This window comes from Pongo pygmaeus, chromosome 2 (genome assembly GCF_028885625.2).
Source record: "Pongo pygmaeus isolate AG05252 chromosome 2, NHGRI_mPonPyg2-v2.0_pri, whole genome shotgun sequence".
Classification (NCBI taxonomy): Eukaryota; Metazoa; Chordata; class Mammalia; order Primates; family Hominidae; genus Pongo; species Pongo pygmaeus.
The window spans coordinates 101,557,532-101,581,588 of record NC_085930.1 but is presented as its reverse complement, the minus strand read 5'-3'; the positions used below and the strand labels follow the sequence as shown (position 1 = coordinate 101,581,588).

The window sequence follows — 24,057 nt, the reverse complement described above, 5'->3', positions numbered from 1 at the left end:
TGGTCGCTGAGAATATTTATTCAAAAACAGGGATTGAAAAAACTGTACAGAGTGTCTGCTGCTGAGAACTGGGCCCCTGCCCCATGCCACTCCCGCAGCTACCTGGCAGTGCCCCTTCTTTGGGGTGCCCCCTGACAAGCCCAGCCAGTTCATTCCAGTCAAAAGGGTATCAGTGGAAGCAGCGAGAAATCTGCAGGTGGTGGGGAGAGAAGCCTGGCCCCAGCTACCCCCCGGGCCCTCCTCCCTGACTCCCACAAGGATGCAGTAGGCCAGGAAGCCCTAAGGGATGGGGAGTGCGTGAGTGACACCCGCCATGGTGGGGGCACTAGGGAGTCTCCTGGCTGCTCCCTGTATCCAAGCACAGAGCTGAGGAGGTAGGGCCCCCTGCCCTGGGGCTGCCGCAGCTCAGACCCCTGGGCCAGAAACTGCCCCCACTCTGAGAGAAAGAACTCCCATAGACGGAGGCAGGGTAGGGGGTGCATCCATGCGTCTGGGCGTTAGCGGCGTTTGGGACCCCAGGGTGGAGTCTCCTTGGGCGGGTAGGGTGCGGAGGCAGCCCCCTGCTGGTGGTCCTGCCTGCCCCTGCCTGTACCTCAGCTGGTCTCAGTAGGGGGAGAATTTCTGCCGCTCAGCCTTCTTGCTCCCATTAGCCGCTGCCATCTTGGCAGTGTAGGCCGCCAAGCCTGGCGGCGGCCCTGGGGAAGCAGGTGGTAGAGCCAAGAAGGGCACGGGCTTGAGGCCGATGAAGTTGGAGAGGGAGATGGCATAGGGTGTGCCCAGCAGACCAGGGGGAGCTGTGGGCAGGGCCGTCAGGGGTGGCGAGAAGGGGGCAGGCAGGTCTGCGGGGGCCGAGCTGGGCGTCCCCCCAGAGGTAGACTTGGCCGTCTCTAGACTGGAGAGAGGGATATAGAGGGGAGACAAAGGGGAAAGTGGGAGTGAGAGAGGGGCAATGAGGGCAGAGATGGGCATGAGATTAGATGAAAGGCAAGAGAGAGGTAGTGAACAGAGAACAATCACATGGGGTGGATGTGTTTGAGGGGAAGATGGGAAAAGTGGAAGAGGAAGGGAAGAAAGGACAAGCAGATATAGCATGAGGTGCAGGGAGAAATGGGGTGGCCAGAGACCCAGGGAAAAGAGACAGCAATGGAGAATGAGAGGTGGATATAGAGGGGGGAGATGGGGCAACAGAGGGTGAATTAGGCAAAGACCATGGGGAATTGGAGTAGGGTTAGGAGAGGCAGAGGTCGGGCCCAGACAGAGAGAGGAGGCCAGCTTCCTCTCCCCACCCCTGCCTTTCTTGGGCACGTGAGAACCATGACCTGCTCCCCGACTGCCGCCCAGCACGCGCTCACCAGGCAGTGATGAGGTACTGGGCCAGGGCGATGGAGACCGGAGAGCCAGTGATGGTGACATGCCGCTCCCCAGCGCCCTCTGCTTGGTTCCCGATCTTGATATGTGCCCCTGACATCTGCCGGATCTCGCTGATCTTGCTGCCCTGGCGCCCGATCACACAGCCAATCAACTAGAGGGAAGGCAGAATTCAACCCTGGGTGAGGCCCAGACCCCCAGGCCCCCCTACCCACCCTCCAGCCATCCCATCCCCTGCTCACGTCGTTGGGAACCAAGAACTCCTGTGAGCTGGTCTGTGTGCCGGGATCCAGTCCTGAGGGGGAGAAGAGGGACTGAGTGCGGTTCTGGGCCTTTCCCACCCCACCATTTCCACTCTCCCTGGAAGGGAGGGGGCTGCCCTCTTAGGACCCTCCCCCTGCCTCCTTGTGCAGGGGTGGCTTACCTGGCACCACGCTGGGTGTGGCAAAGGGGACCGCATGGCTTGAGAGCTGCTGGAGCTTGGTGACCTGTGCCAAAGAGGAGTCAGAGGTCAGAGGAGGCATGGTTCGGGAAGGGGTGCCTTGGGCTATGGGTCACTCACCTCAGCTGGGGTCACAGCCCCATACTGACCCTGGACAGAGAAGCCCTGTGGGGACAAAGTGGGTGAAAAGGGGGTTACTGTGACATTAGGGCAGTTCAGCCAGAGTCACTCCTTCCCCCGTCCCTGGACCTCCAATTCCTTCTTCCATCCCCTCCTCCATCTCAATCCCCCTTCTCCAGTAATGTGTCCCACTGCTCCTGTTGTTCCCCTCACCTGGTTGGCAGAGAGAAGAACAGTACCTAGGGAGAGGCTCGGATGGTAGGGGATAGTGGCTCCTTTGGGTGGGGACTGGAAGGCATAAACAGGGCTCTGTCAGGACCCTCTCAGGCTCTGATAACCTCCCCAACTGCCTAGTGGCCTCAGGCCCCCACCATGACCCCCAGGGAAATGCACATAATCCCTGGAGCTCATCATCCATCCCTGCAGCCCTGCCCTGCCCCACCTGTGGCACAGGCATAGGGTTTGGGGTACCCGACAAGGCAGACCCAGGGCCCATCTCCTGCCCCCTCTCTCCCTGCCCCAGGGCAGCACCTCCAGGATAACAGCGCAGATCTGGCGCACACACAGGATGATGGCATCAGGCACCCCAGACACCGTAACAGCTCGCTCTGTGGAGTTGGGGAGCAGGTCCCCTGCCACCTGTACCTGGGCACCCGTAGTCTGCAAACAGAGAACAGGGGCCACTTCTGGCTGCTCCCATAACCCAGAAAAGGGCTGCCCAGGCTCAGAGCTCTCTAGAGGGGGAGGACACCATAAGCCCAAACCCCTCTTACAACTGCTCCCTTGCCCCGGATTCCCTGTGGGTGGTATATCTCGCCCCTCACCTCTCGGATCTCCTTGATCTTGGTGCCAGCCTTCCCAATCAGTGAGCCACACTGACTGGCAGGGATGACAAGGCGCAGGGTCACTGGAGGCCTGGAGACATTTCCACCATTTGCAGGAGCAGCACAAAGGTCCTGGGACAGGGAGACGGTGGGTTGGCCATGCTTGTCCCTGCCATATCTGCCCAGGGGTCAGGAGGGTACCCTTTCCCCAGTCCCACTTCAAGGGAACACTGTCCTGGGCTTGACCTCCCCTCCCACCCATAGCCACTATCTGGAGTCGGAGTTGCGTTCCTCCTGGGGAACCACTCTTGGCCTCCTGCCCTGGCCAGCCACGGACCTCGTCCAGTTTGAAAGCAATCATGGAGACTGCATGGAAGACAGCCGCTGTAGACCCGGTGATGGTGGTGATGCGTTCGGGGCAGGAGCCCTCGGAGATGGTGATCCGGGCACTGCTCTGCAGATACAGAATGAGCGCCGGGCAGCGGGGCATCTTCCCTGCTCCCTTGCCGGAACTTGTCTGCCTGCTCCACTCACTAGGCCCGAGGCAAGGCTCAAAACTGCCACCCTCTGGGGCACTCACTGGTCAGCCCAGAAGGAGTGGTTCAGGGAGAAAGTGGGGCAGGGATCTCCCCTCCACATCAGGTGCCCTGGGCTCCTCCCCCAAACTCCATCCTCACCTGCTCCCGGATTCGCTTTACAGTCTCGCCCTTCTGTGGGAGACAAAACAGATAATCACTCTTAACTTAGAGGTCACAGCCTCCTTCCCTGGGCTGAAGCCTCAGCTGGAGGGGGATGTACAGAGCAGAGCTGGGCACCTACCTTCCCGATGATGCTGCCCACTTCCTGCGGACAAGACAAGAGCCGTCAGATGGGTGCCAGTGCCCAGGCCCAGCCCCTCCCCACTGGGATACCGAGTGAAACCCAGCCCAGCCCAGCCTTGCCTCGCCTTGCCCTCCACCTCCCACTCATCTTCCCCTCCACCTCCCACTCACCTTCCCGTGCATCAGCATCCGCAGCGTGAGGGTGATGCTGAGCTCTGGCTCCTCCTCCAGTCCCCCATCCGAGCCGCTCATTCTGTCAGGCGAGGCTGGGGCCACAGCAACCTGCGAGTGTGTCCGCGCTGTGACCTGGCCGGCTCTGGCAGGGGCAGCCAAAGAGGGGTTCAAGAGGAGCCCAGTTCACCCTGCCCCTGCCCTTGCATGGGGACCCCAGAGCTGGGCTAGTCAAACTCCCAGAGGAAAGAGACTGCATGGAGCTTAAGCGCCACACAACCCTCTGACTGGGGTGCTTATGTGTGTCTCACGAGCTATGTAAGCCTGGGGAGCCCATTCAACCCTCTGAGCCTCAGCTTCCCCATCTGTAGAAGGGGATACAAATTCCCATCTCCAAAGAGTGATGAGAATTAGAACAATAAGCACATACATGGTAGGTACCTAGCCTTTCCCTTACCCAGAGACACTAAAAGAAATAATTAACTAGGAAGCCTATGGGAGTCCAGAGAGGAGAGCCTCCTCCCTGACCTCTTGGAAGAGGTCACCTCTGTGGATGGGGCCCTGAAGGTGGAGTTCAGGCTGAAAGCTTACTCTATATGAAAGGCACTTGCGTCCAGCGGCCAGATGCTGGATGGAGCACAGAAGAGCAGCTGGGGAGGAAGCTGGAGCAGCCATGGGAAGCCTTGAAGGCAGGGAGGCCTCGGGTGTGGTCAGGTCTTGCCACTGCCTGGTAAAGGCTTGAGGCAGGGGTTGAGGGGGGAATTGAGGCACACTCCCACCTACCAAAAGTCACTAGGGCAGAAGCTCACTACAGACACCTCTGGGCAGGGTTCATTCAGCACTGAGCTGCAGTGGGTGGGGCATAGTGTGTCAGGGGACTGGCAGTTCTGCACGTTGGTTTCCAATCTCTCTCCTATGTGCTGGAAATGGCCTTGGGAACAGGAGGTAAGAAGTGTCCAGGCTGGCCACATTCCCAGCCTGGAACACTTTCTACTGTACCAGAAACAAGTCACTTGGGCTCTGAGTCTCAATTTCCTCACTCATAAAATGGAGGGAATACCTCTCCCTAGGACTGCGTGATGGGTAAGAAAAGGATTTGGTGGGCTGCGGAAATGTCAAGGCCGTTAACTGATGGAGGAAGGTAGAGCCTGAGATTAGCTGCTGGGATTAGCTCAGTGGCCAGCCCTCCCCACCCGACCCTTTTTCATGCCCCGACTTAATCCTCAACCTTAATCCTGCTTGGAAATCCCTCTCCTTAGGCATCTGTCTGCTGCCAAGGCTCAGCCTTGATAGGGAGCTCACTGGGGGACCAGAACCCTATGGGGAAAACAGGGAGTGGGACCAACTGGTGCTAAGTCTGGGCCAAGACCAAGCCCTAACACTGCAAATTCCTCATGCCCAGGAGGGTGTGCGGGTGAAGGATGAGTGTGCTGAGCTTGGAACACTCCAGAAGTCTCTGGGCGCCTTCCTCCTCGGCCCCCTGCCCCATCCCGACATGACAGGAAAGGGCATGGAGTTCTGTCCAACGCCCTCTTCTGAACTCCCCTTGCTAGACAGAGCTTGAGCACAGAAGGTGAAAGGGGCTCCCAGCCTGGCTCCTTCTAAGAAGCCCCAGCAAGCCACCGTATGGCATAAGGTCTTTGTTTCCTCACCTATCCAACGGAGGTGACACCCTGCTCCCCTGGGCACAGCTGCTCCTCCTTCCATTTGAGTTCTGCCACAGGGACTCCAGAGGGTGGAGATGAGCAGTGGATGCAGGGACTGTGCTCTCCCAGCATCCTGGCCAGCCTCATGCTGGCTGCCCTTGCTAGACATTCCCCCGGCTGCCTGCACTTCCCCCATCAAAGCACTTGTGATGACGTGCTTGGTTTCTGCCTCTCTGGACAGCCAAGCCCAGGAGCCCCTTGGAGCAGGAGCCAAGGCTGCTGCCTTCTCCTTATGTCCCCAGGGCTCAGTTCAGAGCCAGGCCAGAGAAGGTGCTCAGAACATACTGAGCTCAGCTGGAACTCAGCTAACATACTGGTTAGCTGAGCGGATGAATTCACTGCACAGAAGGAGAACCTGATGCCTGGAGAGGATCAGTAACCTGCCCAAGGTCACAGAGAGGTGGGACACGGTGGGACTAGCATTGCTAGTGTGAGGCTATCCAAAGCCCCATCTGCCTCCCCTTTCAGGCTGCTCCTGTCTGGATCTGTTAGTCCTCTTCCTGGAGGGCGGGCTCCTTTGAAAGTGGGGATTGGGCTTCAGTCGTCTCTGAGACCTTTGCCTGGCTAGTAGACAGGGATCCTATTTGGAAAGGACTGACAACTTGTCCAGAGCCTCGGTCTTAAATTCCAAAATTTTCTGGGGTTCAAGGACCCCCTGGGATGGTAACCAGTGGGAGACCTGACATTGTCCCCAAACATTCTCCACATGACCTCTTGTGCCTCCAGGAAAAATGGGGCAGGAGGGCTGGAACATGGCCAGACCTAGAGCTTCTGCCATGAAAAGATGCCTGGGTCTCCAGCAGAGACCCACTGCCCCAAGTCCTTTGGGTAACTTTGGCCAGGTCCTCACCTGATCTAAACCCACCTGTATTGTGTTTAGGGGCTGGGGGTAGGGAGAGAGTTGCTGGTCTATCTGCGCCCTTCCTGTTCTGAGAGACTCTCAAGGTCTTTCCCATCTTTAGGCAAGAACAAGGGGTTCTGACCCATGTCTTCCAAATTATTCTCCTAGGGCCCAAGGAACAAGCAGCCCCATGAGGCATCACTGGCTCCCCCTGCCCTCAGTGGGGCTCTAGGGAGTCATTTGCTGCTTCAGCCGGGTGGGCCCTGGGTCTTTGCCGGGCCACCCACGTGGCAGCCACACAACATGCCACAGTGACCTCCAGCTCACCTCCGAGGGTGCCCAGCCCCCTCTGGTCAGCAGGGCTCCCTGGCAGGACACACCAAGCTCACACCAGGCCTCTGACCTCGGGCATTCCCTCCTGACTCCCAGACCCCCTCCCCAGCCCCAGTGCCCACTCCTTCTGTCCCTGGCTTTCTGCCACTCAGGCTGGAGGAGGCGGGGGGGTGACAGCTGTGTAAGCGATGGTGGCTGCCCCCTTCCTGCCCCTCCCCCCCAGCTGTCTCTCTCCCATGACAGCTGCCCAATCAAAGGGCTGGGGGCTTAGCCAGCTCACCCCACATGCAGGGATCAAATGTCCACCCTGCCTTTGTTCTGGAGCAAGAACAATCCGGGGGAGGGGAGGGCTCCTGGGGCCAGGCGATTCAAGTAGACTGGCCCGCCCCTTGGGGGATTCCCTCCGCTCTGCTGGCCAGAATGCCTGGACCAGCTAGGGCCTGTGGACCCACCTGGGCTTCACTCTCCATCTCACATCCCCCCACATCCTCTCAGCACCCCCAGCTCCCCACCTAGCAGCCCCCTTCTCCTATTCCCACTCCCAAAGCAGCCATGCTAGCCACACCCAGTGATGCTGGGGAATGGCTCGGAGCATCCAGGGAGGCAGGGTGTGGTGGGGGTGGACCCTGGGCCACAGCAGGTCTGCATCGAGGGCTCCTAACTCTCCTGCCCAATCCCTTCTCTGGAGATGCTCACTCTCCTAACTAGCCAGGCCTTCATAAGAACTGCCCCACCATCCTTGGACACATGTGCCCAGCCTCCCGGGATAGCCAATCATCTACAGCTGGGAGAGGAGGAGGGGAGTGGGAAGCCTCAGGTGAGCATCCTGGGGTCCACAAGTTCCAGCCTCTGTCTTCTTGATTCAGATCTGCCACATAGACAAAGTGCCAGGAAGGGAAAGGCAGCTCTGACAAGTTGGCAGGTGCCAGAAATGCTACAGCTTCCATAGAGCATCATTAGGCAGCCCCCAGGAGTCTTCGGAACCAAGGGAAACCAGTCAAGCCAGGGCCCAGGCTGGGCTCCAGGAGAAAGGCCACAGCCTCATGGTACCCATCCCCTCACTCTCTCACCTACATTGAGAAAGGCCTCTAGCTTCCATTCTCCGTGCTGAAAACTATATGCTTACTCTGCTGCTCAACAGCCACCCATGGCTGCCCAGTGCCCAAAGAATAAAGCCTGAGCTCCACAGACAGGCCATCAAGGATCTTCATGATCCAGCCCCTGTCTCTCTTGTCTCATCTCCACCCCATCCTTCACACATGCCAGGCTGCAGAACACACTTAGCACCTCCAGCCCTTCGGGCCTTTGTCCAGGCTTACCTCAGCTCAAAACGCCCATCCTCCCCACTCTCTGTCAAAATCCTTCTCAAATGCCACCTCCTCTGTGAAGCCCTCGCCAGGCTTCCAAGTCAGATGTGATCACTCAGGCCTCTGTGCCCCTCAAAGATGCTGCTGCAACTCAAAGAAGTCCCCGTTGGGCATTTCTGAGCCTGTCTTTCCACTATACACAGAGCTCCAGAAAGAGGAAATTTGAGACAAGACCAGGGTCAGTGTGCAGGGAGAAGAGTTAAGGTTCATGGGGCCTGGGGACATTTGGAACCAAAGATGGGGCTGAGGGTCCCAGAGGAGTAATGAGAGTAGAGTGAGAAGACCCAGACATGAGGGCCAGCCACATGGGCAGAGGTAGGACCTGCCTGAACAGGATTCCTGGTTCCTTTCTCAGCATCCCCAGCCCTACTCCTGCCATTTTACCAGGACTAGGAGCTCCCTAGGTATGCTGATGGGGTGGCGGATTTGGTTTGTGCTTTAAGTTTTCAGAGGGTGGGAGCAGAGTGGGTCTCCTCATGGAAGAGGGGACTGGAAGAAGAGCTGGGGGGTGGGGTACGTTTCACAGAGTCGAGTTGGGCTCAGCCTGTCACAGCTGGAAAGGTCTCACTAATCACAAGAGGGGCTCGAGGCCCAGAGAGGAAGGGAAATGTTTGTAAGCCTACATGGGAGACAACTGGCAGAGCTGGAGAACCCAGGGGTCTACCTGTGCAGCTCAGAGCTCTTTCCTCAAGATGTCAGCGCCACTGGGCAATGGTGATAGAGGCTGGAGGGGCCGCAGTGATGGGAGTAGGGAGGGTGGACAGCCTGTCTGGGGACACAGGGTGGGGCAAGCCAGCCTCCTCGTGGCCTGGGCCTGCCAGGGTGTGTGGGCTGCCTGCTCCCAGCCCCCCACCCTGAGCATGCAAGAAGAACAATCCCCTTGTGTTTGGGCAGCCTGAGCCTGCATGCTGATGAAGGCTAGGGGGTGGGGGCTGGGATGGGGGTGCCCTGGAGATTGAGGGGGCTCCAGGACCTGGGAAGGCCAGGGGATTTTTTCAGATGGGGAAAGAATAGGGTCCCAGGTACTGGTCCTGAGGCAATGAGGATGACCCAGGGAACAGGGAGGGCAGGAGCTCAGCTCCTAGGAAGTTCATGGATTGTAAGAGCCTTTGTAGCGGAAGGCGAGCCCCTGGGGACACATGTCCTGCTGGTTCAGCACGAACATGAGCATCCTGGGCTTGGTGGGGAGAAAGGAATGCAACTGGCCCTGGGTGCATCATCACCTTGGAGACCACTCCCCTGGGTGCTGGGGCCGGGTGGGGCAGTGGGTGCCACAGGTCTCAAGATGGCGGGCCAGGGATAGGGGAGAGAGGAGGCGGGCACCTCCCTCTCCTGGCCAGGCAGGCATGAGGGCCAAGCTGAAGTGAGTAGCAGAGCCTCCCACCCCCACCCCCCAGGACCCCAGCCAAGAAGCTAGGTCAGAGCTGAAGGGCTGAAGAGCTATGGGGCAAGAAGGACCACTCTGAGCCCCCAGCTGTCATATCCATACACCCCTGGCCTGGAGGTCTGTATCTGGCTCCCCCAACGACTGGGGAGGATGGGAAGGGGTGTGTGCCCAGCCAGGAGCTACAGGGGAGTGGCAGATGAGGGCAGAGATGGAGCAGAACCAGAACCCAGGGCAGGAGGCAGAGAGAGGAGCAGGCGCAAAGGACAGAAACAGCGAGTGGGATGGGGGCCTCAAATCTGGGATCTAAGGTCCAGGAAGCCCCTCCCTGGTGCCAAGAGCGCCTCTGGCAGACCAGCGCCCCCCACCTGTGCAGGCCTCAGCGGTGTGGGACAGAGAACGTGTTCCTCGCAGTCTCACAAACCCGGGACCCCAACCAAGGGATCTGGACGCGGGCTCCCTGCCCCCGGGCGAACCCCCAAACTTCGCGGCCCGCCGTGCCCCGCCCGGCCCGCGCCCTACCTCGCTGGGGCTGTCCTGCGGCGGCGGCGGCGGCGGCACGGCGGCTGGGCCGCTCAGTCCCACATTGTCCCCGGGAGAGGCGGCCGCTCACAACTGCGAGTGACATCAGCTGCGAACAATGAGGGGTTTGACAGGCGCGGAGCCCGGCCGGCCCGGAGCCCGGCTCCGCGCCCCCCCCCCACCCCCCGGCCCGCCCGGCCCGGCCCCTCCCCGCCCCCTCCCCGGATCCGATTACAGAGCGGCGGGCCCGCCCCAGCCGCCCCAGTGCCGCAGCCGCCCGCCCCGCCCCGCGCGCCGCGGTGCGCCCCGAGCGGCGGCCGCTTCCTGGAGGGCTCAGGCGACCCTTCCCCTGCCACTCCCAGAGCCCCACGGGTTGGGGGTAGGGGCGTCCGGCCTGAAGCCCGGTCCCCAGCCACGGCCTTCCCCTCACCGCACCCGCTACGCCCGTCTCCAAGCCCCTCCGCTCCCGCCAGGCCAGTCCTTCCGGCCCGGGCCGCCCGCCCGGCGCCTCTGCCGAGCCCCCTGCACCCGCATCCCCGCCTTGGCCCCGCCAGCCCCGGCTCCGCCTCGCTCCCGGCCCGGGTCCCTCCGAGCTCTGGCTGGGACCCCGCGCCCCGCCTAGCTCCCGGCTCTGCTCGCTGCGCGCCATCCTCCGCTCGGGCTTGCGCCCACCAAGACCCGCTCTCCTCGGCCACCCACAGCTGCACGGCCCGGCCCTCGTCCGCGCAGGACTGGCTGGAGGAGGGGCCTGAGAGCCGTGTGGCCCTGTGCACCCGATCCTGTGATAACCCCAAATCAACCCCCGGAATTCCTTTTGGGGATAGGGTCGCAAGGAACGGGCTCCGTTGAGTCTTTTACTGGGGAAGGGATACTAGTGGGGGTGGAGACGAACTGTTCTCAAGTCCCCTGGGCACCCCCCGCCCTCGGGGGAGCAACTATTCCTCCCCCCACTCCATAATCGGCTCAGCCTGGTCCCACTGACCTCCACCTCCCCCCACAGCTGAGTCTCTTGGCACCTGGGTATGTGTGGGTGGGGAGGGGAATCCAATCTCCCTTCCTCTCCATCTGGCCTGGTGGACAAAGGGCAGGGGGACCATCTGGTCCCGCCAGGGTGGGGGAGGAGCCCACAGTGTTGGTCCCAGGGGTGGGGGAGGGGCGGCGCTCTTAGAAGCAGGAGCCGGTGGGGTCTGATTGCATCACTTTATTTCACCGACCTCCACTCTGGCTCTCACCCCACAAGCCTCAGAGCAGGAAACAAGCTTGGCTGAGATGCCTCAGGCTGGGTAACCTGGGGAGGTGTAGAGCACCCAGAAGGAAGGGTAAAAGCAGGGGGGCGAAGCGGTGGCCCTCCCTTTCTGGGGGTCACTTCTGGGCTGGGGCCAGCTGAAACCTGTGTCCAAGTAGCTTTCAGGGCTGGCCACACCCTAAGCCTTGCAAAAGGGCCTCCTGCAAGGGTTGGCCCATGGGGTCCCCACCTTCCCAGCCAGTGAGGTTAGCATGGTTAGGAGTCCACACGTGTGCAAGTGCTTGTGTGGAGGCTCATGTATGCATGTGTGTATATGCAAAGCTGCACATGACAATGTGCATGCCAGTCCAGAGTTACATGTACCTATGCAGTTGCTCTCAAGCGAAGGGTCATATTTGGGAACAAGGATGGCTCTAAACATGTAAGCGTGCATGTGGGCATGTATGTATCTGGGGCCTAAGGAGGTGGGGAAGTGGGTGTTGGGGGAAGGGCTGGCCTTCAGGGCATTTGCAGAAGGAGGAGTGGGTGGGAGGGAAAGGCTGGGCAGAGCAGGGGAGGGAGTGAAAGCCAGGCAGGAAAGTGGAAGAACAGGAGAAGCTCATGTAATGGATTACCCTCCACCAGATTATGTTCCTTGATTCCTGAGGGTTTTTTCTCTTGATTTTACCCCCTCAGTCTATCACTGCAAGAGAAAGAGGCAGAAAAGACAAACAGACCACAAAAGACAAGAACCCAGACATATAGACAGACGCACCTGTTGCATGTGCATGAGCCAGAGCCTGTGAGAGAAGAGAGAGCGTGCGAGAGAGAGCTCAGGGCAGGCAGGCAGCCCACCCCCTGCAGCAGTGCTGGGCTTCACTGGAGCCCCTGCAGGAAGTCCAGCAACCCTGTATGCCACTCCTCTGGTTTGTCCAGGTAACAGGGGTGCCCCGCCCCCTTCATGATCAGCACCCGGTGGTTGGGCAGCTGCTTCAGGTGCTCAAAGCTGGTCTGACCCATGGGGTCCTGGTCTCCATATACAATCAGAGCCGGAGTCTGAGAGGAAGGATAGGGGGGTGGGGCAGAGTCAACAGGGACCTGCCATAGCATCCCCAGCCCTCCCCACCACTTCAGTCTCTTCTTGGGACCACCCCATATGAGGGAGACAGACAAGCTGGCCCAGTGGGTGGGGGCACAGATTGGTGTCTGCCCCAGAACACAGTTTAAGCACAGGGCTTGGCACAGTAGTCTGCTGAGTAAACAAAAAGGGTGGAGTTGGGTGGTCAGCTCCTCCCAGAAGACACCCCTTGATTACCCAGCCCCCAGATGAGGAAAGCCCAGGGATGCACCCTTCCTTGCTCCTGGCAGGGGCACCTTAGCTTCCCACACAAGGGTACCTTCACACTGGCATAGTTGGCAGCATTGATTTTGTCAGTACAGATGGGGGCCACTGGCACATAGCCCAGGAGCTGGGAGCCAGGGGCCGTGAGGAAGGGCAGGGAGTACATGCCACTCAGTGATGGACTGATCACAACCGGGGGGCCCAGCTCCAAGGCATCCACCACAGCCGCCAGGAAGCTGCCAGGGGCCAGCTCCCCAATAGGGGCAGGGGCTGCTGCTTCCTTGGAGCGCCCCAGACCTGCAGGGATTCAGGTGTGAAAGAGACAAGACAAGGGCAGTGAATGGCAAAACAACGGAGATGGATGCTCTCTCCAGGAAGCCCTCCTAGGTCAGTTTCTCTGTGGTCAGGTTCCTATAACATCCAGTGTGCCTACATTTATTCCTACAGTAGCCTCATTCTATCTTATCGTGCCAAGCATGAGGCACTTCTCTCCACGTCTGTGCCTGTCTCCCGAGCAGTAAGTGTCCTGGAGAGAATCAGGCCCTGAAGCCCAGCAAGTCTGGGTCCAGAACCCAACTCTGCATTTATTGTCTATGTGACCTTGGGTAGGTCCCCCTCAGCCCTCTCTCAGCTGCTCAGTCTCCCCATCTGTTAAAGGGGGATAACAAAAGTATCTGCCATTTAAGATTGTTGTGAAAATTAACTGTGTGAAAGGCACCTGGCCCTGGATTGGGACAGGAGAGGCTCCTGAAGGACAGCAGCTGAGGGGTGGGTTCTGCAGCTCCTCCTCCAGTCATTCAGGCTTCACCAACAAGATTAGCTCCAGACCTTCACCCTGAAGCTCAAGCCAACCCACCATTGGAATCAATCCTGCCTGGGCAGGAGGCTCGCCCTTGAGCCCTGAAACCATACCATCCCTGGCCTGAGGGGGTGGGGCCAGCCATGCTGCTCCTTTCACACCTGGCACCAAGGGTTGGGACCCAGCCATCTGGGTTATGACAGGCAGTCTGGGCACTGATCCCACCTACCCTAGAACCCAGCTCAGGGCTTTGCATGTGGGATCACAAGTGGGGGCCTGGCCATCCACCAGGCCCTGCCTTGTCCCCCAAGGCTCCAGAAGACTCAGGTCTCACTCCTTAGGGCTTCCAAAAGCCTATGGTTATGACTCAGTCACAATACTTTACTTCCAATTGGCTGAGCACCGATTACTCTGTGTCAGGTACTAGCCACATACTCACATGGATTATCTCATTCCATTCTCATTAGAGCCAGCCCCAAACATGAGTGTGGTTATCTCCCATTGCAGATGAGTAAACAGAGGCTCAGAGACACTGAGACAATGCCCAGGTAACAGTGAGGAACAGCTGGGCAGTGAGGACCACATCTGGATCAAGACTGCTCAGAGGCCCTTGGAGTGTGCTTGACCAAACGCTGTCAAGTTCAGGGCCCAGCCTGGCTGGGTCCTCCAGATCCCACCGCCCCCACCCCTGGAGTGGGGAGGGGCTACATGTTATAGGAACCTGGTCCTGTCCCTGATGAGACCTCCCCAACCCCTGCCCAGAAGCCTGCCCCTTAAGTACCTGGCAGGTCAATGGCCACAGCCCGGTAGCCAGCCTGGGCCAGCCTGTGCAGTGTACCCAGGTTCTGCCAGGTCTCGGAGGAGAAGCGAATACCATGCAGCAGCAGTACAGAGAAGTGAGCCTGCCCACTGCCGGGCCGGGCCTCTCGGAAGAAGAGGGCCTGGCCCTGCACCTGGATGGTGTCCTCGCGCTGCTCCACACTTGCCGCCATGCCTGCCGCTGCTGTGCTGGTGAAGGGCCTGTGGTTCAAAGCCACGATGATGAGGGGCCACAGAACACCCTGCCCAGGGTGGCAGTCCCAGAGGAGCAGCAAGGAAGCCTCCAGGAGGCTTCCAGAACTTTAAGAACATGCTTCGGGGTCAGGAGGACATAGGTGTTATTTCTGCCTCCACCATTTACTTTAGTGTGTTAACCTTGGGCCTCAGCTTCTTGATCTGAAATACGGGAACAATAAAGCCAACCTCAAGAATTAGGAATTTAATTAAAAGTTTAAGAAAAATTATCGGCCAGGCCTGTAATAATCCCAGCACTTTGGGAGGCCGAGGCGAGTGGATCACCTGAGGTCAGGAGTTCGAGACCACCCTGGCCAACATGGTGGAACCCCATCTCTACCAAAAAAATAAATAAAAAATTAGCCAGGTGTGGTGGCATGTGCCTGTAGTCCCAGCTACTCAGGAGGCTGAGGCAGGAGAATCGCTTGAACCCAGGAGGCAGAGGTTGCAGTGAGCCGAGATCGTGCCACTGTGCTCCAGCCTGGGCGACAGAGTGAGACTCGGTCTCAAAAAAAAAAAAAAAAAAAAAAAAAAGAGCCAGCTGATAGTCACATGGAACTCTCATTAGGCCGGGCACGGTGGCACACGCCTGTAATCCCAGCATTTAGGGAGGCCGAGGTGGGCGGATCACCTGAGGTCAGGAGTTTGAGACCTGCCTGATGAACATGGAGAAAGAAACCCCATCTCTACTAAAAATACAAAGTTAGCCAGCTGTGGTGGCACACGCCTGTAATCCCAGCTACTTGGGAAGCTAAGGCAGTACAATTGCTTGAACCCAGGAGGCAGAGGTTGCAGTGAGCCGAGAACTCGCCATTGCACTCTAGATTGGGCAACAAGAGCAAAACTCCATCTCAAAAAAAAAAAACAGAAAAATTATCAGTGGGGGTGCCTGCTGTAAAAACTCAATATGTGGTGGGGCTCCATTATGATTACTGTTCTTATTCTCATCGTTATTATCCTTTTCTGTAAATGGGGATAATTCAATAGTACTAGCTCATAGGTGGTTGATAGGATTAAATAAGGCCATGCAGGTACCATGCCTAGCACGTAGTAAGGGCTCGGTGCTCAATTAACGGTAAATTACAGGTCATGAGTTGGCAACGCAGGCCAGAGGGAGCCCAAATTGGGGTAAAAAGCCCATTTTATTTTATTTTATTTTATTTTATTCTATTGATTTATTTTGGGACGGAGTTTCACTCTTGTTGCCCAGGCTGGAGTGCAGTGGCATGATCTCGGCTCACTGCAACCTCCACCTCCTGGGTTCAAGCGATTCTCCTGCCTCAGCCTCCCGAGTAGCTGGGTTTACAGGCGCGCGTCACCATGACCTTTAATTTTTTTTTTTTTTTTTTTTTTTGAGACGGAGTCTCGCTCTGTCGCCCAGGCTGGAGTGCAATGGCACATCTCAGCTCACTGCAAGCTCCGCCTCCCGGGTTCACGCCATTCTCCTGCCTCAGCCTCCCAAAGTGCTGGGATTACAGGCATGAGCCACCGCGCCCGGCCTAATTTTTGTATTTTTAGTAGAAACGGGGTTTCGTCATGTTGGCCGGGCTGGTCTGGAACTCCTGACCTCAAGTGATCCACCCACCTTGGCCTCCCAAAGTGCTGGGATTACAGGCATGAGCCACCGCGCCGGGACTAAAAGCCCATTTTCTTCGTCTTTTTTTTTTTTTTTTTTTTAAGAGAAGATGTGTCGCTCTGTCGCCCAGGCTGGAGTGCAGTGGCGCAATCATGGCTCACTGCAGCCTTGACCTTCCTGGGCTCAAGTGATCCTCCCGGCTCACCCCCAGTAGCTGGAACCACAGGCGCGCTTCCACACCGTAAGCCCATTTTCTAGAGGCGGAAACCGAAGCGCCCAGTGGGAAAGGGGACCCCCCGGGGACGCGGGGTGCTCAATGCGCTGCCACCTGGGGCCCAACGCGTTGACCTCGCGGTCAGGTTGCTTCCGCGGACCACGGTTCTGGCTCGCTAGCTCTGGAAGGGAGCACGGGAAGGGAATGGTGGCAACCCCCAAGGAGGGGACCCAGGGATCCGAGAAAGTAAGACTTGGGGTAGGTGGAGTTGGATTTTGACTGGAGAGAAGAAAGGGTCAGGAGTGCAGGGCGGGTACCTGGGGAGCTGCGTGGACTCGCGCAGACGGGAAGCAGGCGCGTGCTGGCGGTGAACTGGGGCCGGAGGAGGAACGCTGGGGAGAGGTCGGGCCCCATCCAGCGGGGGCGGGGACTGGACCGTGCTCCGGGGCGCCCTCTTGCGGCCACAAGCTCGCAGAGTCCATAGACTCCGCTAAACTCGTTCTTCTCACAGCGGCGTCAGTTTCCCAAAGCCTCTCGGTCCCACATGCCCCAAACGCGGTGCTGAGCACGGTTTCGAACTCTTCAGCGACCTGCCCCACATGGACATGGAGCAGTCTGAGGAGGAAAGTTCCTTCGGGATCGCATCCTTGCTGCTCTCTTCCTGCTCCCCATCCCCCTTATCCCCAGCCAGAACTGCCTAGGGCAACTTTTTGGCCTGGCACGGAGTTGAGGCCCGACAGGTTTGAGTGCGAGGTTCCGCCAGTGTCCAGCCAAGTGACCTTGATCATTTTCCCAATGCCCCTGAGCCTGTTTCCTGCCTGTAGAGCGGGTCAGATGTTGCCAACCTCTGCAGAGTAGCAATAAGGAGTAAACGCCACACTCTGCACAGCCTCCCAGTGCTGGGCCTGGTCGCCACGCGGAGCCTTGGGCCTGGGACAGGCCAGACGTTTGTAACACATCGCCAACCAGGGCAGGCGCCATGAGTAGACGTGAAGGAGCCCAGGGCCAGCCCAGGCTCTGACTGTGGGTGTGCGTCGGGGAGGGGTGGGGAGGAGTGGATAGGAGTCAGGAAAGTGGCTCGGCCAAGACTTGGAGCTGCTGCATAACAATATCTGGCATTTACACAACGAGGCCTCTGTTCCGGACACTGTTCTGAGGCTTGACCCGTCCTTGAGAACCTAGGACAACCCTGTGCGGTGGATTTTATCCTTAACTCCATTATACAGGCGAGAGAACTGAGCCAGGGTGGAGATGTTCCACTGGGAAGAAGCCACATGGCTCTCCGCCGACCCTCAAGCCAAAAACAATTCCGAAAATCTGGGCAGGGGGAGGCCAGAGAGCGCTGGGGCTCGCCCCCAGCATCCCCTCCACTCAGACAACTCGGTAACTGGGCTGCAGGCCCGCGGCTGCGGAGTGCGCAGGCGCGTCTAGGTGGCCGCGCTCCTGGCTGCCTAGATCCGGAGCGGCCCGCGGAGCTGCGGAGGCAGCCATGGTCGGGGCGCTGTGCGGCTGCTGGTTCCGCCTGGGCGGGGCCCGCCCGCTCAACCCGTTCGGCCCGGTGAGTCTCCCCGGGGAGGGAGGCCGGCCGGTGGCCCGGGGGAGGGCCGTCTTTACCCCGCCCCTTGCCCCGGCGCCCCGGGGCAGAGTCCCGCGGAAGAAGCAGACGCTGGGGCTGCGAGTGTGCGTGTGCGCGCGTGTTATGTGTGTGCGCAGGGTCTGCATATGTTCTTGGGGGTCTGGGTGTATGTGTACGCTCGTGTGTCTGCGTGGTGTCCGTCAGTGGGTTTCCGCGCGCTTGTATTTTGGGGGGGGGGTGTTGATGTCTGCCTGCTTGTGTCAGCGTATGTCTTCCGAGTGTATTTCTGTGTGCGTGTGATTTTAAGGGTATGTGTCTACCTGTCTGCGTGTGTGCATTTCTGGGGGTTTGTGTGTGTGTGTGTCTGCTTTCCTGTGCATGTTCCTTTCTTGTGTGAGTGTGTAGTCTTATGGTTGTGTGTATGACCGTGCTTGAGTATTTCTGAGGATCAGCCTGTGGTTTTGAAAGTGTGCATCTCCATCAGTCTCTCTGGCTTCCTGATGCCTGACTGTGTGCGTGATGTAGAGGGTACCATTACAAGGGATTGACTGCACACAGGCCAGTGTGTGTGCAAGGAGGCTGCATGTACATGCAAGAAATAGCTTGTGCAAAAGAAAGGCGTGTGGAGGCAAGACTCGTATTTGTGCGTGTGTGCACCTGTGTATCATTGTCAACGCATATTCCAATGACCTAACGCGGGCACAGTTTACCCTGCCCCCCGCAAACCCCCCCCAGGCGGCCGGCTGCAGGTCGGCTACAATTGCCTAGTACTGCGGGCACCCTGGGTTGCCAAGGCAACAGCCTAAGCCCCGCCCTTCCCGCCTTGGAGAAGCGCTGGGGCGCCCCGAGTGGACAGCAAGGAAAGGTCCCTCGCGCCCGGTGGGAATCTGGGCTAACGCCCAGTTAGAGACGCGCGTCTGAGGTTGTTAGTGGTCTCGAAGAAAAGAGGAACGCGCTCTTCCTCCACTAGGTCCTGGTTTTCCAGAAAGAGCAGAAAGGCGGCTGCTGCTGTGGCCCACAAACCCCCCGACCCCGAAGCCTGGGGATGCGGGCTCAGGAAACAGCCCCAAAACATCCCGGAGGGAAGAATAGGACCCAAGACGGGCCCCCGGCTCCTAGCTCGGACAAGCGCCCAGTTGGCACAAAATAAAGATGTGCTGGCCAGGCGCGGTGGCTCACGCCTGTAATCCCAGCACTCTGGGAGGCCGAGGCGGGTGGAACACGAGGTCAGCAGTTCGAAAACAGCGTAGCCAACATGGTGAAACCCTGTCTCTACTAAAAAATACAAAAATTAGCCGGGCGCGGTGGCGGGCGCCTGTAATCCCACTATTCGGGAGGCTGAGGCGGGAGAATTGATTGAACCCGGGAGGCGGAGGTTGCAGTGAGCCGAGATTGTGCCACTGTACTCTATCCTGGGCGACAGAGCAAGACTCCGTCTCAGAAAAATAAAAATAAAATAAAGATGTGTTTGCTGGACTCCTGGAAGGAAGCAGGCGTGCTCATCCTAGGCCCAAGAAATGACAGGAACAACCCTGATCCAGTCCACGGTATTATCAAAATCTCACAGGAAGCTTAGGAGGGCAGCCACGAGGTTATCCCATTTTACTGACAAACTGAAAACACAAGGTCAGGAAGTGGCAGTCTCAAAGGCCTGTCCTGTTTGAGTCCTGGGTCCTAAGGGCTGTCGTCTGGGGTGGCAGAGACCCCAGACTGGAGGAGTCCACGAAGCAGGTCATTTGGCCAGAAGCTGTCTGTGTGTGGGATGGTGAGTAGCAAGCGGCATTCATCTCTCCAACCTCTACACTGTGCTTTTCATTTCTGGGTGTACCATGCTCCTCCCTGGCCCTGCAGCCCCTTACTCCTCAGCATTTTCCTCTATTACAGACATTCTCTGTGAGCCTCTTCATAACAGCTGGGTTAGACCTTAGTTATAATGTGATTGTAAAACGCGTTCTGATTTTAGCAGTATTAAATGCCGTGAGATTAAAAGAACCATTTCCAAACATGCCCTTAAGTGGGAGGTCCCTTTGCACGCAGTCTTTCTTCTTTGATAGCCCTCACCACTTTTTCCACCTGCAAGGCTCCAGTTCATCCATCACCTCCCAGCTCCACAGGTTCCTCCTTGGCAAACCGAGTGTGGCCTGGTAGTTAGAAGCCCATTCCTAGGTTCAAACCCCAATTCCCCCACTTGCTACTTGGCACTTTGGGCAAGAGAATGTACCTCTCTGAGCCTCCATTTCCTCGCCTATAAGAGACCCATAATCACGTCTGCTCCCCAGCATTCTTGGTGGAAAAGAACCTTGTATGTGAAGCGCCACACTCAGGGCCTGCTCTCATAAGCGCTTGATGAACGGAAGTGGTTTCAGCTGATGCCATGATGGTGGTGGTCATTGAGCATGCTGTGTGCCAGGGAACACCTCAGATGCACCTCCTCACACTGTGAGGTATCTGAGCACTTGCCCTGGCATGTGGAGTAGTTGAGTGTGAACCCCCAGAACTTTGCCCAGAGCAAGGGAAAGGGCAAGGGCTAGAGCTCTTCCTCTGCTGGGGACTCTGGGTGGGGTTTTGGGATGGGATCCAGGGTCCTTGTAGGGGCTCAGTCCCAGCCTCTTTTCCCTCTCCTCTCCTCCTCCAGACTGTGGTACAGACCTCCATGAGCCGGTCCCAGGTAGCCCTGCTGGGCCTGAGTCTGCTGCTCATGCTCCTACTGTATGTGGGGCTGCTGGGCCCCCCTGAGCAGACTTCCTGGCTCTGGGGAGACCCCAATGTCACAGTCTTGGCTGGTCTCACCCCTGGCAACTCCCCCATCTTTTACCGCGAGGTGCTCCCACTCAACCAGGCACACAGGTAGGTGCTGCTCCAAGGGTCTAGTGGAGGGACTAGGCCCAAGGGGAGTCCCTGTGTGGGACCCCCATTATACTCAGGGTGCTCAGGGCCTGGGAGGGCAATGGGAGAAGCCTAGGAATAAAGAAAGGTGGGCTACACCAGGTCCCCAGCATACACATTCCCCTGTGTGCCTGCAGGGTGGAGGTGGTGCTGCTTCATGGAAAGGCCTTTAACTCTCACACGTGGGAGCAGCTGGGCACACTGCAGCTACTGTCACAGAGGGGCTACCGGGCCGTGGCCCTTGACCTTCCAGGTGAGCACCCCCACCCCTTTGTCTAGGGAAGCCCTAAGTGTGGCTGGGGGGGGCAACTGGACCCTAGTGTCTGGACAAGCCGTGGCAGGTCACAACATAAGGTGGCACCATGAAAAAGTCAGTGTTTTCATTTTCTACCATGAAAACTACAGTATGAATTCTAGGTCGTGGAGCAAATAAAAACTCTCCACAAGCAGTATACTTTCTTTTTTTTAATTTTATTTATATATATTTTTTGAAACAGAGTCTTGCTCTGTCACCCAGGCTAGAGTACAATGGCACAATCTCGGCTCGCTGCAACCTCCACCTCCCAGGTTCAAGCGATTCTCCTGCCTCCGCTTCCCCAGTAGCTGAGATTACAGGTAACTGCCACCACGCCTGGCTAATTTTTGTATTTTTAGTGGAGATTGGGTTTCACCATGCTGGCCAGGCTGGTCCTGAACTCCTGACCTCAGGTGATTCGCCTGCCTCGGCCTCCCCAAGTGCTGGGATTACAGGTGTGAGCCACTGCGCCCGGCCAAGCAGTGTACTTTCTATGACAAACTATATAGGTTTTGTGTTTTTAAGTACACAAATGATTTATGCTATCATTCTTGTCATTAAAAAGATGAAAAAATGTCATCGAGTCATAGAGGATTAAAAAATACTAAAAAATAGCGAAGCTCTGAGAGACCGGTGCCGCATTTCTCTCCCTCTCTAAAAAGTTTAGGGGATGCCACACCCTCTTCTGGGTATTCCCACACGTAAAGATGCAGACAATATAGAGGATTGTCTGGTGGGGGTTGTAAACATGATTGGTATCCTGTCTGCTTAGCACATCCATCTGTAGCTTGGTTTTCTCCCCCTACATCATGTCTCAAGGATCATGCCGGTCCCTGCAAACCTCCCTCTTTGTTGTCAACCCTGCAGTGTGTCCCATAGGAAGGATGGACAGGCTTTATCCAGCCATTCCTCTACTGGTGGAATGCTCAAGCAATGTGGTAGCTAAAGCATCCTTGGACATGCTTCTTTGAGCATGTGAGCAATAATTTCTCTAGGGTAGCTACTAAGGACAATTGATGGGCCAAAGGATGTGTTTCGTTTTGTTGTTTCGTTTTTTTGTTTTTGTTTTTGTTTTGTTTTTGAGACAGAGCCTTGCTCTGTCACCCTCGCTGAAGTGCAGTGGCTCGTACTCGGCTCACTGCAACCTCCGCCTCCTGGGTTCAAGCGATTCTCCTGCCTCAGTCTCCTGAGTAGCTGGGATTACAGGTGCGCCCCACCATGCCCGGCTAATTTTTGTATTTTTAGTAGAGACAGGGTTTCACCATGTTGGTCAGGCTGGTCTCAAACTCCTGCCCTCATGATCCACCCGCCTCGCCTCCCAAAGTGCTGGGATTACAGGCATGAGCCACCGCGCCCAGCCACCAGGACATGCATTTTTAAATTTAGATAACTACTACCTCACCCTCCAAAAACACTGTATGGATTTATCTTCCCACCTGTCATGTATGAAAGTACCCATTTCCCCATGTCTCCTCCAACACTGGGTATTATTTCAGTCTTTTTCATTTTGCTAATATTAGATGAATGAAAGATACGCTGCATGCAGCCCATGGCCCTTTCCTTCTACCAGGAGCTTTGAATCCCAGGCTCCTGGTGGGGAGTTAACTTAACTCTATTTTCCAACCCTGCATTCCATTTTTTTTTCCTTTTTTTTTTCCTGAGACAGAGTCTCACTCTGTCACCCAGGCTGCAGTGCAGTGGCACGATCTTGGCTCACCGCAACCTCCGCCTCCTGGGCTCCAGCAATCCTCCTGCCTCAGCCTCCCAAGAAGCTGGGATTTCAGGCGCCTGCCACCATGCCCAGCTAATTTTTGTGTTTTTTTTAGTAGAGATGGAGTTTCTCCATGTTCACCAGGCTGGTCTCAAACTCCTGACCTCAGGTGATCTGCCTGCCTCGGCCTCCCAAAGTGCTGGGATTACAGGCGTGAGCCACCACTCCTGGCCAAGATATGCTTTTCTAACAGGCATATTACATTACCAAAAAATAGCTTCTGGGCAGTTTTAGGTAGTGTGTGCCAGTGCCACTGGTCCCCAACTTTTTCCCCCACTGTGGTGGGCAGGAAGTCCTGTGTACCTTCCCAGTGCCCCTCAGCTGGTACCTGCTGCTGTTCCTAGGTTTTGGGAACTCGGCACCTTTGAAGGAGGCAAGCACAGAGGCAGGGCGGGCAGCGCTGCTGGAGCGGGCGCTGCGGGACCTGGAGGTACAGAATGCAGTGTTGGTGAGCCCCTCGCTGAGTGGCCACTATGCCCTGCCCTTCCTGATGCGAGGCCACCACCAGCTACATGGATTCGTGCCCATCGCACCCACCTCCACCCAGAACTACACCCAGGAGCAATTCTGGGCTGTGAAGGTACTGGGAGAAGGATCTCAAAGGTCCTGGCACCCTGTCTGTGGCTTGGGGGGGGGGGTTCAGGACTCAAGTCTTACTTGGAGGGACATGGCCTTATCCCTGATCTTGGATGGAAGAGTTGGATGGTGTTGGGGAAGGCTTCCTAGGAAGTGGCTTGGGGGTCAGAAACTCATCAGGCCCCAAGATCACAGCCCTCTGCCTTGCCCTGCAGACTCCAACCCTTATCCTGTATGGAGAGCTAGACCACATCCTGGCTCGAGAGTCACTGCGGCAGCTCCGCCACCTGCCCAACCACTCTGTAGTGAAGCTACGCAATGCAGGCCATGCCTGCTACCTCCACAAGCCGCGAGACTTCCACCTTGTCCTGCTTGCCTTCCTTGACCATCTACCTTGAACTAACCCACTCCCAGGTCCCGGCCTGGCCTGAGCTTCGACAGTCTGGACCGCCAGCCACCCTCCCCCGACCAGGGAGACAGCCTCTGGGATTGGAGGCCAGAGGCCAGAGGGTCAGACCCAGCCAGGACTTCTCATTTCATCTCACAGACACAATAAAAAAGCATATTTGCCCTGCCTGGAAAGTGACAGGTTCCGTTTCCTGGTGTGCTGTGGGAGGGACAGGAGTGGGAGGCAAGTCTGGGACTACTTTGGGCCTGGGAGCTGGAGGGGATGTCCAGCAGTCTGAGAAGGCTAAGAATGCGCCACTTCCTAAGTGCCTGGCCTCACCACTCTGTGCCTGAGTTTTCTCATCTGTAAAACGGGTATGATGGCAACACCTAGGTTGGAGGGTGGTTATAGGACTGAATGAGTCTGGATAACTGAGTACTTGGCCACATAAGGCTGG

General features: G+C 57.4%; 3 protein-coding genes across 24 annotated transcripts; 1 reads left to right on the top strand and 2 right to left on the bottom strand.

Annotated features, from left to right (window-relative positions):
- Window positions 1-11,034, bottom strand: PCBP4 (poly(rC) binding protein 4). 17 transcript variants are annotated; one of them, XM_063661929.1, is made up of 15 exons: window positions 10,335-10,440; window positions 9,900-10,008; window positions 7,946-8,077; window positions 3,747-3,891; window positions 3,574-3,597; window positions 3,432-3,464; window positions 3,092-3,208; window positions 2,755-2,886; window positions 2,462-2,590; window positions 2,144-2,218; window positions 1,931-1,975; window positions 1,793-1,856; window positions 1,611-1,663; window positions 1,353-1,522; window positions 1-695 (listed from the first exon to the last, which is right to left on the bottom strand). In XM_063661929.1, the coding sequence occupies exons 4-15, from the start codon at window positions 3,825-3,827 to the stop codon at window positions 647-649; spliced, it is 972 nt and encodes a 323-aa protein (XP_063517999.1). In that variant the 5' UTR covers window positions 3,828-3,891; window positions 7,946-8,077; window positions 9,900-10,008; window positions 10,335-10,440; the 3' UTR covers window positions 1-646. The 17 variants fall into 17 exon arrangements, with proteins under 17 accessions (XP_063517999.1, XP_063517992.1, XP_054339654.1 ...); XM_063661922.1 differs by lacking the exon at window positions 10,335-10,440 and adding an exon at window positions 5,399-6,016 and having other exon boundaries at window positions 1-892; window positions 9,900-10,082; XM_054483679.2 differs by lacking the exons at window positions 7,946-8,077; window positions 10,335-10,440 and adding an exon at window positions 10,916-11,034 and having other exon boundaries at window positions 1-892.
- Window positions 11,035-11,085: 51 nt separating this feature from the next.
- On the bottom strand, window positions 11,086-16,567 carry ABHD14B (abhydrolase domain containing 14B). 3 transcript variants are annotated; one of them, XM_054483700.2, is made up of 4 exons: window positions 16,426-16,567; window positions 14,047-14,480; window positions 12,522-12,763; window positions 11,086-12,180 (listed from the first exon to the last, which is right to left on the bottom strand). In XM_054483700.2, the coding sequence occupies exons 2-4, from the start codon at window positions 14,255-14,257 to the stop codon at window positions 12,001-12,003; spliced, it is 633 nt and encodes a 210-aa protein (XP_054339675.1). In that variant the 5' UTR covers window positions 14,258-14,480; window positions 16,426-16,567; the 3' UTR covers window positions 11,086-12,000. The 3 variants fall into 3 exon arrangements, with proteins under 3 accessions (XP_054339675.1, XP_054339676.1, XP_054339677.1); XM_054483701.2 differs by having other exon boundaries at window positions 14,047-14,285; window positions 16,426-16,540; XM_054483702.2 differs by lacking the exon at window positions 14,047-14,480 and having other exon boundaries at window positions 16,426-16,537.
- Window positions 16,568-17,169: 602 nt separating this feature from the next.
- ABHD14A (abhydrolase domain containing 14A) lies at window positions 17,170-23,798 on the top strand. 4 transcript variants are annotated; one of them, XM_054483675.2, is made up of 6 exons: window positions 17,559-17,666; window positions 19,964-20,128; window positions 20,320-20,531; window positions 20,708-20,823; window positions 22,981-23,216; window positions 23,428-23,798. In XM_054483675.2, the coding sequence occupies exons 2-6, from the start codon at window positions 20,081-20,083 to the stop codon at window positions 23,608-23,610; spliced, it is 795 nt and encodes a 264-aa protein (XP_054339650.1). In that variant the 5' UTR covers window positions 17,559-17,666; window positions 19,964-20,080; the 3' UTR covers window positions 23,611-23,798. The 4 variants fall into 4 exon arrangements, with proteins under 4 accessions (XP_054339649.1, XP_054339650.1, XP_063517989.1 ...); XM_063661919.1 differs by having other exon boundaries at window positions 17,568-19,449; XM_054483674.2 differs by lacking the exon at window positions 19,964-20,128 and having other exon boundaries at window positions 17,170-17,666.
- The last annotated feature ends 259 nt before the right edge of the window (window positions 23,799-24,057 follow it).

Excerpts from the sequence above, each read along its gene's own strand:
- ABHD14A (XM_054483674.2), top strand. The coding sequence starts at position 17,598 with ATGGTCGGGGCGCTGTGCGGCTGCTGGTTCCGCCTGGGCGGGGCCCGC. Across the intron at positions 17,667-20,319 it reads CGCTCAACCCGTTCGGCCCG|ACTGTGGTACAGACCTCCAT; the intron begins GTGAGTCTCCCC and ends CTCCTCCTCCAG. Across the intron at positions 23,217-23,427 it reads AGCAATTCTGGGCTGTGAAG|ACTCCAACCCTTATCCTGTA; the intron begins GTACTGGGAGAA and ends CTTGCCCTGCAG.
- PCBP4 (XM_054483679.2), bottom strand. The coding sequence starts at position 3,827 with ATGAGCGGCTCGGATGGGGGACTGGAGGAGGAGCCAGAGCTCAGCATC. Across the intron at positions 1,976-2,143 it reads TTCTTCTCTCTGCCAACCAG|GGCTTCTCTGTCCAGGGTCA; the intron begins GTGAGGGGAACA and ends TTGTCCCCACAG. Across the intron at positions 1,523-1,610 it reads AGTTCTTGGTTCCCAACGAC|TTGATTGGCTGTGTGATCGG; the intron begins GTGAGCAGGGGA and ends CCTTCCCTCTAG.
- ABHD14B (XM_054483700.2), bottom strand. The coding sequence starts at position 14,257 with ATGGCGGCAAGTGTGGAGCAGCGCGAGGACACCATCCAGGTGCAGGGC. Across the intron at positions 12,764-14,046 it reads TGTGGCCATTGACCTGCCAG|GTCTGGGGCGCTCCAAGGAA; the intron begins GTACTTAAGGGG and ends GAATCCCTGCAG. Across the intron at positions 12,181-12,521 it reads CCAACTATGCCAGTGTGAAG|ACTCCGGCTCTGATTGTATA; the intron begins GTACCCTTGTGT and ends CCTTCCTCTCAG.